This window comes from Salmo trutta, chromosome 25, assembly GCF_901001165.1.
Source record: "Salmo trutta chromosome 25, fSalTru1.1, whole genome shotgun sequence".
Lineage (NCBI taxonomy): Eukaryota > Metazoa > Chordata > Actinopteri > Salmoniformes > Salmonidae > Salmo > Salmo trutta.
In genome coordinates, this window is record NC_042981.1 from 30,120,916 (window position 1) to 30,135,929 (window position 15,014).

The following is a 15,014-nucleotide window of genomic DNA, read 5'->3' on the forward strand; positions in this document are numbered from 1 at the left end:
AAATTGGGTTAATGCAGTAATCAGCAGGGAGTTGGAAACGGTAAGTTACCTCGTTAACCCTCCTCGGGACTTTAAACGGCTCCACAAACTGTGGGCTCAGCTTCCAGCAGGGCAAGTGGAGGGGCAGGTTCCGGGTGGAGATCCAGACCCGGTCGCCTGGAGAGAAGACAGGCGCCTCACTGCGGTGGTGGTCGGCCTGTTCCTTGTGCCAACATCCACCGCAGGGGACTCGGTCTGGCTCGGATGCCAAGGTGCCAGGGCCAGCTGATACCCCAACACGCACTGGAATTATGCTTCTGGAAAGGAGTGAGGTTAGTGGAGGAGTGGCGGAGGGAATTCTGCACATACTCAGCCCAAGGTAGAAAATCCGCCCACTCCGCTGGCCGGTCCTGACAGTAACACTTCAGGAACCTGCCCACTTCCTGATTGACCCTTGGTGCAAGTGATAAATGCTGTTCGAGATTCTGCATAGATTATGACAGCAATTGTGAAAATCTCCACTGACCTGCAACAACCTATGCATGCTATCTTGAACATGCATCATTTGTAGGATTACATAAGAAGAAATGTATAGTTAAATTAACATCAATGTGGCCATGGATGTGTTACTCATTTTAAGATTGAATGTCAGTTTGTAAGATAGCCTTAAAAAAATGATCTAGCACTTTTGTGTACGTTTTAGCCAGTAGTTATGAAAGTAGCGCTCACGAACCAAAAGGTGGTCCTTAAAATTGCGTACTACATCACACATTAGGTATTACTCCAACAGTGCAGTAATACCTAACCATACAAAACAATGAACACAAATCCACAAATATTTAAGGAATTAAGAAATATCAGAACGAACAATGTCAAAGTCAGGAATATAAATATATACAGTACCAGTCAAAAGTTTGGACACACCTTGTAACGTCTGCTTCCAACTCACACTCTCAAACACATAGATCCCCTGAACGCAGCTCACTCTCCAGATCCCAATCACCTGAATTCTGATCACCTGTTCACACACCTGTATGTCATTTACACACACTATTTAGTTCAGTTATTTGCACCCCATAATTGTGAGGTATTGTTTGTTTTGATACACGTTCTATTCAGAGCTCTGTTTATTTCCATATTAGTCCTCCCGTGTATCGTAGTTTTTGGCCATCCTCACTAACGACGCCTTTTTGCCTATTCCCTGCCTGTACTTTTTACAGATTTCCTGTCATCAACCTCTTGCCTGTTATTAGCCTTTTCCCTGCCTGTACTGTTACTTTTTTGGAGTCCCTGTGTATGACCTTCTGCTTGTCCCTGGACCCAGCTACCTGCATCCTCCTGTGGTCCTTTACTAATACACACCTGCTGCGCCCTGCGCTTGAAACCAGAACTTCGTCTCCCATCGTACTCATTACACACCTACTCATTCAAGGGTTTTTCTTTATTTTTACTATTTTATACATTCTATAATAATAGTGAAGACATCAAAACTATGAAATAACACATATGGAATCATGTAGTAACCAAAAAAATGTTAAACAAATCAAAATATATTTTAGATTCTTCAAAGTAGCCAACCTTTGCCTTCATGACAGCTTTGCACACTCTTGGCATATTTATAAAAAATAAAAACCTGAAATATCACATTTACGTAAGTATTCAGACCCTTTACTCAGTACTTTGGCAGAGATTCCAGCCTTGAGTCTTCTTGGGTATGACGCTACAAGCTTGGCACACCTGTATTTGGGGAGTTTCTCCCATTCTTCTCTGCAGATCCTCTCAAGCTTTGTCAGCTTGGATGGGGAGCGTTGCTGCACAGCTATTTTCAGGTCTCTCCAGAGATGTTAGATCGGGTTCAAGTCCGGGCTCTGGCTGGGCCACTCAAGGACATTCAGAGACTTGTTCCGAAGCCACTCCTGTGTTGCCTTGGCTGTGTGCTTAGGGTCGCTGTCCTGTTGAAAGGTGAACCTTCTCCCCAGTCTGAGGTTCTGAGCACTCTGGAGCAGGTTTTCATCAAGGATCTCTCTGTACTTTGCTCCGTTCATCTTTCCTTAATTTCTTGCTAGTCTCCCAGTCCCTGCCACTGAAAAACATCCCCACAACATGATGCTGCCACCACCATGCTTCACTGTAGGGATGGTGTCAGGTTTCCTCCAGACGTGATGCTTGGCATTCAGGCCAAAGAGTTCAATCTTGGTTTCATCAGACCAGAGAATCCTGTTTCTCATTTTCTGAGTCCTTTACGTGTCTTTTGGCAAACTCCAAGCGGGCTGTCATGTGCCTTTTACTGAGTGGCTTCCGTCTTGCCACTCTACCATAAAGGCCTAATTGGTGGAGTGCTGCAGAGATGGTTGTCCTACTGGAAGGTTTTCCCATCTCCACAGAGGAACTCTGGAGCTCTGTCAGATTGATCATAGGGTTCTTGGTCACCTCTAGTCACTAGCTCTAGGAAGAGTCTTGGTCGTTCCAAACTTCTTCCATTTAAGAATGATGGCGGCTACTGTGTTCTTGAGGACCTTCAATACTGCAGAAATGTTTTGGTACCCTTCCCCAGATCTGTGGCTCGACACAATCCTGTCTCGGAGCTCTACAGACAATTCCTTCAACCTCATTAATTGATTTTTGCTCTGACATGCACTGTCAACTGTGGGACCTTATATAGACAGGTGTGTGTCTTTCCAAATAATGTCCAGTCAATCCAACAGGTGGACCCCCAATCAAGTTGTAGAAACATCAAGGATGATCAATGGAAACAGGATAGCAAAGGTTCTCTTTTTATTTTTAATAAATTGTTAAAAAATAAAATTAAAAAAAAGAAGAAGAAGAATCTAAAAACCTGTTTTCACTTTGTTATTATGGGGTATTGTGTGTAGATTGATGAGGACATTTTTTAATTTCTTGTAATTTTTACGCCCTTTTTTCTCCCCAATTTCGTGATTACGATCTTGTCTCATCGCTGTAACTCCCCAAAGGGCTCGGGAGAGGCGAAGGTCGAGTCATGCGTTCTCCGAAACATGACCCGCCAAGTCGTGCTTCTTAGCACCCACTCGCTTAACCCGGAAGCCACCTGCACCAATTTGTCGGAGGAAACACTGTTTGACTGACAAACGAAGTAAGCCTGCAGGTGCCCAGAATCGCTAGAGCACAATGAGCCAAGTTAAGCCCCTCCCCCCCGCCAAACCCTCCCCTAACCCGGACGACACTGGGCCAATTGTGCGATGCCCTATGGGACTCCAGGTCACTGCCGGTTGTGACGCCGCAACACTACGATGAAGAGCCTTAGACCGCTGCGCCACTTGGAAGGGCCGTAAAAAAAATAATTTTATCAACTTTAGAATAAGGCTGTTACGTAACAAATGTGGAAAGGGTCTGGATACTTTCCGAATGCACTGTATTCGTGTTTTTTTAATTTTTTTATTATTACTTTGACATTGGAGTATTTTGTGTAGATCGTTGACCAAAAATGACAGTTAAACCCATTTTAATCACACTTTGTAACAGAACAAAATGTTAAAAAAGTCAAGGGGTGTGAATTCTTTCCAAAGTAACTGTATCTACCTCAAATACCTCGTACCCCTGCACATTGATCTGGTACTGGTACTTCCTGTATATAGCTTAATTGTTGGGTATTTGATTTTGCTTGTGTTACTCTTGTTCATTTATTTTTCTATATTTTTTTACTCGTTTGGAAGGGCTCGTAAGCAAGAATTTCACGGTAACGTCTACACCCGTTGTATTCGGGATGTGACAAATAACATTTGATTTGTTTGTTGTGTGTGTTTGCGCCATACGCACCACACATACAGAAAAGCCGGGCTAGCTATCTTTGAACTGGTGAGTTATGGAGTTAATGCTCTCCCAGCCATTCCATGGATCCATGTGCTCTCTCTTAATTGTTTACTAGGCAATCATGCCCCGTATAACACCACAGCTGATTGTGCTTATGTACAATTAACTTTATTTTAAATACTGTTCGCACAACCATAAAACCCAAGTGTTTTTAAGACTAGCTCATTATCTCATCGACCCACTGTCATTCTCCCTGCTTTAACCGGTGGGTTTCACTACCTGCTAACTCCAGAGAGGGTTAACAGAACAGAGTGGGGCTGTGAGGGAGGATGAGGACTCTCTGTGCCACATACAGTAGTGCACAGGGGGATACATACTGTGGTGTGTACATGTTGCTGTTACGGTACAAACAACTTCTGAATGGACTAAGGCCGCTGTTAGCAAACTGACTCGTGTGTCAACAGACATCAAGAGGTTTTCTGTCTTAGACATGGTAGTGTTGTGCCACATGGCCAGATATGTGACACAATGTACAAATATGAGGGAGCTGTTATGGTATACCCTGAGTGTACAAAACATTAGGAACACCTTCCTAATATTGTGTTGCACCCCATCAATTAGTCGGGGCATGGACTCTACAAGGTTTCTAAAGCATTCCACAGGGATGCTGCCCTATGTTGACTCCAATGCTTCCCACAATTGTGTCAAGTTGGCTGGTAGTGGATCTCTTCTAATGACCGACGCTGGAGATGAGAAGCAGGTACGGGAGTCAACATTTATTCAGGAACAGACAGGGAACAAAACAGGAACTGCGTCAGCACACGGGTAAACAACAACAAACGACAATTAATGCTGAAGCAGGGAACAGAGCAGGGAACCAGGCAGATATAGGGAAGGTAATGACAGAGGTGATTGAGTCCAGGTGAGTCCAATAATCACTGATGCTTGTGACAGGGGGAAGGCAGGTGTGCGTAATGATGGTGGCAGGAGAGCGTAATTCTGGGGAGCCTGGCGCCATCGAGCACCAGGGAAGGGGAGCAGGAGCATGCGTGACATCTCTACTCCACATAACTTGTTCCATCTCATCCCACAGATACTCAATTGGATTGAGATCTGGTGTCTGGGCAGGCCACTGCAGTAAGCTGAAGTCACTGTCATGTTCATGGAACCATTCCTTGACACTATTTTTTTTTTTCAGCATTATCCTGCTGAAAAAAATCAATTTGCAGATGGATACACTGCTGCCATGAAGGGATGCACCTGATTGGCAATGATATTCAGATATCCTGTGGCATTCAAACATTGCTTTACTTTTATCAAGGGGCCCAATGTGCTTCATGAAAACACACCCCACACCATCACACCGCCAGCCTGCAATGTTGACACGCGGCAAGATGGATACATGTTCTCATAGGGTCTTCTTCATACCCTAGTCCTCCCATCAGTGTGAAACAGCAGGAACCAGGATTCATCACACCAGGCAATGTTTTTCACATTCTCCAGTGTCCAGAGTTTTTTCGTTCCTTAGCCCACTGCAACCCCAGTTTCTTGTGGAACTCTGTAAGGTTGTCGTCTGCCATACCCAATTCGTGTCAAGGTATGACGAGTTGTGCATTATTTTATGGGTCTTTGGGCACTAATGTTGAACTTGACTGTCAGTTGACTAACTGTAACACGTCTGTTGCTCTGCACAATTCGTGTCAGCCTTCTTTGTCGTCTTTCATCAATAACACATTTTCAACTACTGGCCTGCCATTGGCTGGATGTCCTTTGGGTGGTGGACCATTCTTGATACACTCAGGAAACTGTTGAGTGTGAAAAACCCAGCAGCGTTGCAGTTCTTGACACACTCAAACTGGTGCGCCTGGCACCTACTACCATACCCCCGTTCAAAGGTACTTAAATCTTTTGTCTTACCCATTCACCCTCTGAATGACACACATACACAATCCATGTCTCAATTGTCTCAAGTCTTAAAAATCCTTCTTTAACCTGTCTCCTCCCCTTCATCTACACTGATTGAAGTGGATTGAACAGGTGACATCAAGAAGGGCTAATATATTTCACCTTGATTCACCTTGTCAGTCTATGTCATGGAAAGAGCAGGTGTTCCTAGTGTTTTGTACACTCACTGTATGTACTACCAGCAAAGGTTATTTTATCCTGTTTAGATAGACATTTTCCTGATATGATCGAGGTTGATGTTTCCTTTCTTCCAGGCTGAAGGAAGCACAGGAGAACATCAAAAAGATCACAGCTGAGAAGAGGGTGGAAACCAAGAAGATCAATGCCAACAGTCTGGTAAGAACTGGACTTCCTTCAACCACCCTCAAATATTTTGATGGATAACGTTGTTGCTATTACCTTGGCTGCGGACGCAGTCAATCATGGTGGATCATATCATATAACACAATGCTATAAAGCTCAGCTCTCCCTTTTTTGACCTCTGTCAACAGAAAGAGAGACTGCGTCAGAAAGAAGCCAGCGTGTCCTCCAGCTGAAGAGGATGATCAATGAAGAACAGAGTGGAGAGAGAGGAAGTGGGGAGAGGAGATGATCACTTCTTCCCTTCACCACCTGCCTCTTACCCAACATCATACCTCATATAGCCCTCCGTGCCCCCACACTGTGGACCTCTCTACCATGGCCCATTCTACCGTCCTTACTGACTGGACCATATCCACTACTCTCTTCCAACTCAGCCTCTTCCCCAGATGAGAGGCACCTTTTGTGGGCTTCTAATACTGTGTATCCCTAGGACCACCATCCAGACCAACATGTACACCATGGGAAAGAGGCAACTGAATGCCACCCTGCAGCAGATATGCAGGCTGCTAAGTCTACACAGAGGGTCCATGGCTGACTAAACCGCTGATATGATGAGACTCATCACAATCTCATTTATCCAGACTGGTGTGACCTTTGAATGGCCAGCCTGTAGAGCCTGCTCTGAGGCATGCTGGGGTTCAGGACAATGAGCACTCTAGCTGACATATCTACAGTGATGACCCCTGACCTCTAGGCTTCCTAGGCCTGCTGGAGCTGAGGACCTACATACATTCCTCACTCTGGGTTTCAGGACAGCATCACACATCGTGAGGACATATAGTCCTATGTATTGTAGCCAGGTTATGCAACAACTACAGACGAGGCCTCATTGTTGCCGAGCTGTTAACAAATATGGCGATCTTCACTCAGTGAAATTATTACGATTACGTAAGACATTCAGGAGTTGTTATTCTAACAATGATTTAGAATATGAAAGCAGTATACAATACTTTAATGTAAAGAATAGCTTTTCATCTGCTGTGGCCCATCCATGTTTGAAGTGTGTCTTGTAAATGTATTTCAATTGGTGTTTGTTTTCAGATGAGCAGGGACAGAAACGTTTGACCCGATGTTGTATTATGAAGAGAATCGGTAGTCTTTATTGGACTGAGAGTCCTGTTGAATTCATAGCGATGTGGGTCCTGGTCAAAAGGTAGAAACAGGATGTCGTACCAATGTTGACTTTCTCACTGTACCAGACTGACCCCTCCTGGGTGATAGCCAGAGAATGCAGCAACACCTTGCTCTCAATCCCTGAGTCAGACGTCACGCTCTGAGATGAACAAGCAACCCTGCTATACGCCATGCTGAGGAAAGCAACAGGTCATCTGATTGTGGCTGCCCTGACACATTTTTTAAGTGTATATGATAGAATAGTTAGTTTTTCCCAATGAATTTTGTTTATGACATATGTATGTCACAATTCTATGCACTTTCCTGCTTGCATCAGCTGTATTTAGTAGCTACATCCTTCTGTTATTGTCAGAATGGTACTTAATCAAATGTACTGAACTTTCTAGCACCTCAATTTGAACTCCTATGCAATTCTATGGTTTCCATGCTATGATAACATTTGTGAATTAACACGTGATAAATTGCATCATCCATTTATTTTTTGGAGAGAACTATAGTATATTTATTTAACAACAAAAAATGTCTTTGAACTCTGGAAGATTTCAACTTTGTCTTGGCAAACGATAGACAGGGGTTTAACCTTTATTTATATATTAAAATGAAAAATGTATGCCAAAACATTAATTATTTTATCTTTGAGGTTGTATTTTTGTATATTATTTGGATTCCTGCCTTAGCTTGAGGAGGATGCATAAATGGCTCAGTAGTCAGGTGAAAGAAGTGTTTCGTTTCATATGGATGTGACCTACAGTGCCTTCGGAAAGTACTCAGACCCCTTGACTTTTTCAAAGTTACAGCCTTATTCTAAAATTGATTTTTTTAAAAATCTTCAATCTACACACAGTACCCCATAATGACAAAGCAAAAACAGTTCTTTAGACATTTTTGCCAATTTATTAAAAAACAAAAAACTGAAAATCACATTTACATAAGTATTCAGACCCTTTACTCAGTACTTTGTTGAAGCACCTTTGGCAGCAATTACAGCCTCAAGTCTTCTTGGGTATGACACTCCAAGCTTGGCACACCTGTATTTGGGGTTGTTTCTCCCATTCTTCTCTGCAGATCCTCTCAAGCTCTGTCAGGTTGGATGGGGAGCGCTCTGGAGCAGGTTTTCATCAAGGATTTCTCTGTACTTTGCTCTGTTCATCTTTGCCTCGATCCTGACTAGTCTCCCAGTCCCTGCCGTTGAAAAACACCCCCACAGCATGCTGCTGCCACTACCATGCTTCACAGTAGGGGGGTGCCAGGTTTCCTCCAGACGTGACGCTTGGCATTCAGGCCAAAGAGATAAATCTTGGTTTCATCAGGCCAGATAATCTTGTTTCTCATGGTCTGAGAGTCTTTAGGTGCCTTTTGGCCATCTCCAAGCTGGCTGTCATGTGCATTTTACTGAGGAGTGGCTTCCGTCTGGCCACTCTACCATAAAGGCCTGATTGGTGGAGTGCTGGAGAGATGGTTGTTTTTCTTGAAGGTTCTCCCATCTCCACAGAGGAACTCCAGAGCTCTGTCAGAGTGACCATCGTGTTCTTGGTCACCTCCCTGAACAAGGCTCTTCTCCCCGATGGCTCAGTTTAGCCAGGCGGCCAGCTCTAGCAAGAGTCTTGGTGGTTCCAAACTTCTTCCATTGGCTTGGTTTTTGCTTTGACATGCACTGCCAACTGTGGGACCATATATAGACAGGTGTGTGCCTTTCCAAATCATGTCCAGTCAATTGAATGTACCACAGGTGGACTCCAATCAAGTTGTATAAACAGCTCAAGGATGATCAATGGAAACAGGATGCACCTGAGTTCAATTTTGAATCTCATAGCAAAGGGTCTTCACACTAAAAATGTTGAAATACCTGTTTTCGCTTTGTCATTATGGGGCATTGTGTGTAGATTGCTGAAGTTTTAATCTATTTTAGAGTAAGGCTGTAACTAACAAAATGTGGAAAAAGTCAAGGGGTCTGAATACTTTCTGAAGGTACTGTATATATGGAGCCTCATCATTTACCGTAAATGTTATTTTTTCATACCCTACCTGAACTGCATATCGAGAGTATAATTTGGCTATATATATATATATATATGCCTTTTCTTTAATTTAAATCAAGACAATGTTTACTTTGTTTAAAAATAGAAACAATTACTCATATCAAGCCATGTGTAGGCCTATACTTTACCCCTGCCAGAACCTATTAAGTGTGAAAATAGCACCTTTGTTTCATAATCATTGAATGTGCCATTATTTTTTGTATGAAGACATTTCATAATCTTAAAATTGCATTTTATGTTTACTTTAAAGTTCTTCAGAACCGAATTAGGCATTTATTTTGATTTTGATAAAGGCCTATATGTATAACATGTATATGTTGATTAATTTCGTGAGAGGCCTACTCTATGTGCCCACGTGTTTTAGGTGTTTTATCGTTAAAAATGAATTTGCGCGAGGTCAAAGTAATAGATTGCAAACAATTCAGCCACAAAAGTCTTAACTGGAGTCTACAGATGAGGAAGCATGGCTCGCATGGAAACGGATGTTTAACCCTCCTTCTCTGCTGTTTCTCTACTTTCAGCACTCCCTAATAACATTCAGGCTCAGTAATGATGCAGTAGCCAAATAAAAGGTGAAAATGACCATAGCCTAATTGTTTCATTGATTTGTGCGCAATGATTCATTCATTTGCACCTATATATCTCACAATGCACATTTTCATTCTAAATTAATAATTTGAAAATGTCAGAAAGCACGATAATAATGAGAGAAAGTACACCTAAGTTAAATCGATAGAAATGGATGGAAACACGCAACTTCTCTATACATGACTTGTAGCCTATTACACTTGGCTACATGTGCCAATGGAGGCGCAAACTTGCTTATGTCAGCACTACATTCGGTACAATGAAGACCTGGCAAGGGTAAATCGAAGCAGAGCGACGCAACTGACAAAACAACTCTGAAGTCCCAAATGCATAAGAGGCTTAAACAACTCGACAATAAATAATTGATAAAGAAAACTCTGATCGGTGTTCAATTTTTAAAGAATGCTATTGATTGGTTGATGTATCTATTTTTAGAGAGCCATGTAGGCCTGCACCGTCTGAACAAGAAACCGTATGGGAGCAATGGTTTTACAAATGCGTTAGCCCTGTTTAGCATCAGATTGTCCCCACAAAAACATCGGCCTTTGACAGATTTGGGAGCCAGGGGAGATCCTATTGCAAACTTCGATAACATCGTTTGAAGGGGTTATTGAAAAAGTTGTTGAGTCTAACACGTAATCGCGTTTCTTGTGGTCTTTTCTCATAAATGATCTTCGTTTTACGAAGTAAATCCAACGGTCTAAGGAACTCCAAGCAAGAAGAAAATAACCCATCACTAGAGAATATGTTTTTATTTGGTGTTTAGGGTTAACCTGATACATAAAATGCTCTGCATGAAATCGGAGTCTTTGCAGTTTGGGTGTGGGTTAATTAACGATCCATTTCACATCGGTGTTGTCAGCCGTGCACCCTGACGCAGAAATGTTCAGACATGAACAATGTAAGCAAAAAGCAAACCGGTTCAGTGACCACTGCATCAATGTCAATATCTGTTTATTTTGTGGATCAGTTGCTCTGATAGAATGATCAAACTGGTTGCATATACAATTCGTGTATGAATAACATTTTACAACTAAAAGAAAAGCTTCCATCTACAGCATTATAAACAAGTATGTAGGCCTACGTCGAACATTTGACTTTCCATGTCTAACTAATACATATATTTTGTTTGTTTAGATTTTTAGCATCGAACATATTAGTCCTAGCCTACTTTACAAAAGCTCTCCATTCTCCACCATAACACTGAACACTGGAGTCAAATAAATCAGTGGAACATTCTTGCCACATTAAATATTCGGTACTTTTTTTTTCAAATTCCACATAGTGGAAACTATCTATTCGTCAACCATTAATTATATAAACGCATTGTCTGTCCTATTCCCCCCCCCCCCCCCCCCCCCCCCCCCCCCCCCCCCCCCCCATTGAAATTGGTTCTGATAGCCTATTGCTGTCTCTGTCCAAAATAGTGTAAAAACATTGTGTGAAAAGGTTCCGCAGTCCTATTTGAGGAGGTTGGAAAAGCAGTGCGCTTGTTTACAAGTCAATCAGCAGTTTGTGGTGTTCATTCCAAGTCATTATACCATGCAACGTTGCTTGCCACAGGCTGCTATTGCAATTTGATTAATAGGCAATTATGCGCACAAAATGACATGGTACAGCAGTCCTTGTTTACAAAAGAATATGCTCAAGTATATCTACAGAAACCTATAACATGCTGCACATGTCTGTCTGATCTTACGTTCCTTGCAGATTGAACATTTTCTCATATTTGGAATAGGGAAAAATGCTCCCAGACATACGGTGATTATCCTTCATGTGAACAATCCAATAATTGTTTGATGAGGAGACTAATTGGCCGCATCCCAGTCAATCACAGGACTAGTCCAAGTCTATGGAGATGCAGCGGCACTGCTTTACGCGCTGGATGCGCTTCTTCTTGGTGGACGGCTGCTGGTCCGGACAATTCAAAGTGAAAGTCATGGTAGTAAATCGTTTCGGCTTGCAGAACGAGCAAGACTGGAAGGCTCCCTCTTCCCTACGGACATGTCTGGGGATGTAAAAAGAATTACACTGTCCATAGCAGAACCTGTTAATGATAGTGCGGCTGATGCAGCCCTCCTCGTGGATGGTCTGTTTGAGTGGCTGGGTCTTGCACCAGTCGCGTTTCAGATAGCGGCGCTCAGTGACATGCAACGCTTCTTGGCTGGACTCCAGCACCTCCTCAGCCGGTGCAGCAGAACTCTTTTCCCGCCGTCGGGAACCAGAGCCCGCCTGCGGTGCCTGTGGTTGCTGCTCCGATTCGTTTGGGTTGTTTTTGTCAGGATGAGGGATGGCGCCTTGGGAGCCCCTGTTCCTTTTGGAAGCCACTGTATATGAGAGCAGCCCCAGGATGAAAACCATGCGACAGAGGATATACGCCGATCTGGCCATCCTTAAGGGGAAAGATAAGTGAAGGTTGAATTATCATCCATAGCCTAATCTCGGTTACTAAAATCTCGGGTAATTTGGTCAGCTGGTTAGATATTTATACACGAGAGATTATCCATAGCCTAACATTTCAACGCTGTTGTTGAAATTACGTAATTTACGATTTAAGAGGAATAGAAACATTAAACATTGCCTATTGATTTTGTATCGTGTTTTATATTGACAATATAGTCCAAATGACCTAATTCAATAGTCAAATCAGAACGAAGATATATCAGAATGCAAATGAATATTTCATGGATATTGCGGTGGCGAAGTTAATGGGCGCAAGCCATTGTGTAAAACAGAATACAGAAAAACAATAACCTTTACGCATGAGAATAATCATTACATTTCACATGTATATTTACAATAGGCTACAATAATCATTGGGACATGTAGTCTAACTACAGAATAGGCATACATACAAGCAGAGTTTGCGAATAAAGACCCCCTGCGATATGATAAGGAATCTAATTCGATAACATGCCCAAGTTTTACGCACGTACTTTCTCAGAGGTTAAGCGTTAAACTTCACTAACCTGTCAAAAGCTCAAAGTAACTGCAAATGAAATGATCTGTGGTAGGTGTTCTTTATGAAGTGTCCCGAGGCAAGAGGCAGCTAATGGTGGAGACTGTAGTACTGCAGAGGGGGCTTGCGCTGATGGTAGTCTGGAGTCGCTAAGGATTCCATAGAAAGAGGCTGAGGTTTTAATACAAATTGCAGCAGCGCCTGACTGTCTCCTTTTTAAATGTCTGTCAGCTGAGATGTGCACAACAGATCCTTCCACATTATTGGCTAAGCACGATGCAAGGAAAATCAAAACTATCCGCCCCCCTCAACACTTCCTCGAACCCACTTTAAGAATACCATGGGGGAGGGGGAGTAGGAGAATTTTGGCACGAATTTCATGGAAAACATGCAGACTTCAGTGCTATACTGGGCACATATTTGGGAATGCTATGCATGTCATAAATTTAAAGCAGGTATAGCCTATTTGCTTCAACTGTATGTTAACTGTTTTATCTCTAATTGTCTATAGGCTAGTTTAACAGAGGGGCGAGGGGCCAGTAATGGTTTATTTTACAGTCTGCTTTTTACATGATATAAATTGCATGCTAATGATCTTTACATAATGGTCCCGGATAATTACTTTTGTGAATGCCAATTGAAACAGTGCCAAGTGACAGGGCTGTATAAGAAAATGTTACCACAAATAACAATGCATATGGCCGAACGGAATTACAAGTTACCATTTATTGGTTCAATTTATAATGACAATTTCTAATGGCAATATAGGCTATTTGTGTGACGTTGCCTACAAATGTAAATGGCAGATTTAATCAAATTATTACGTTTAATATCATAGGCATAGTTCCACAAAACGTAGGGCATAATTGTATTTTGATTACGTTTACAATAGAATGCATTTATTTATTGAATTATTCAGAATTTCCCTTATGCCTAGGTATTATTATAGGCTGTTATTGATTGTGTTATTTATTCTGAAATTACAATTTTAGTGAGCTGTTTTCGATTTGGAGAATAACAACATTTTAAAAAAGTAGTTTTTTACTTGGATGCATTACTTCACCAAAGAAACAAATTGTTAGAAATTAGTCCTACTAATATTTACGATTGGGAAACGAATAAGCCATATTAAATTAAGAGAAAATATGTTCTGGGCCAAGTCTTTATATCACCTGTCGCGCCAAATTGAGTAGGCTAATAACGATTTATTTAAATTAGACTTATGTTTAACAGAAAATAAAGTGGTCCAATTTTCTAATAAAAAAAATAAAATAAAAGAGTTCTTAGTTAGTGCGAAATTGGTTGGAAACTGTTATGGACACATTTGTGCCGGGAAGAAATGTTGAGAAATTAGCATGACGTTTGAGAATATATTTAGGGTAACACCCAAAAACACTATTTATTTAGAAATTAAAACACAAGCCGCTCAAAGGCCTAGCATATAAATTAGCCTACATGTTTGTTTAGGACAACGAAGGAACTATAAGCCTATGTTATTTCACCTTGGCAAATAAACTCATGACCTGCTATATATCTTCAAATACAAAACATAAAACAAATTCGTTTTTCTATCGGATAAACCAGTCACAGTATTCTACACCTTAGGCTATGCCTACTTAGGCTTCCTCATATTCGGTAGTCAGGTGTTTTTCCTGAGGTAGCCTATCATATCCTCAGCCGACTGACCGTCTGCATAGGCTATGTTGAGTTCTGAAAAATGTGGATTAGGTGACCTGGCCATGTTTGCAGTTATAACAGTACATCCTGAGTCTCTCCACGCTGCTGCTCGTCAGAGTCCTGCATTATTTGTAGGCTTACTGGGCTACTCCCCATCTGCGCAACACATGGTTGGCGGCCTATCCTCGCAGCAACACAATGCAAAGCCATAATATAACGGGCTTTCAAATCAAAATACATGCAGAACGCGTCTACGGTTGTGCACAGGAGTGCGATGAGTGTGATATGAAGGGGATTAATTGATGTGCCAGCAATGGGATATTATTCCTATTGCTGAATCAATTCAATTAGTTTACAGACCTCGTCAGGATGCATTGTGTGCAATTATTATTTGAAGCCAGATCCATCGTGGCTTGATAGCCTACAGCTAATCTTATTATACATAAATAGTTTGATAGCCTACATTGGGCTTATATTACTTCAATTGTCTCAAATAAAACACGACAGTCTACAAACCTCTG

General features: G+C 41.9%; 2 protein-coding genes across 4 annotated transcripts in view; one reads left to right on the forward strand and one right to left on the reverse strand.

Annotated features, from left to right (window-relative positions):
* Nucleotides 1–7,848, forward strand: part of LOC115162369 (formin) — a 106,078-nt gene extending 98,230 nt beyond the window's left edge. For all 3 annotated transcript variants that reach the window (XM_029713602.1, XM_029713603.1, XM_029713601.1), the window contains 2 exons: nt 5,988–6,069; nt 6,225–7,848. In XM_029713602.1, coding sequence (XP_029569462.1) covers nt 5,988–6,069; nt 6,225–6,269 — 127 coding nt within the window. In that variant the 3' untranslated portion in view covers nt 6,270–7,848. The remainder of the gene's footprint in view (nt 1–5,987; nt 6,070–6,224) is intronic.
* Nucleotides 7,849–11,294: 3,446 nt separating this feature from the next.
* Nucleotides 11,295–13,101, reverse strand: LOC115162371 (gremlin-1). Its single transcript, XM_029713604.1, has 2 exons — nt 12,827–13,101; nt 11,295–12,249 (listed from the first exon to the last, which is right to left on the reverse strand). Exon 2 carries the CDS (start codon nt 12,246–12,248, stop codon nt 11,697–11,699), a length of 552 nt encoding a protein of 183 aa, XP_029569464.1. The 5' UTR covers nt 12,249; nt 12,827–13,101; the 3' UTR covers nt 11,295–11,696.
* Nucleotides 13,102–15,014: the final 1,913 nt, after the last annotated feature.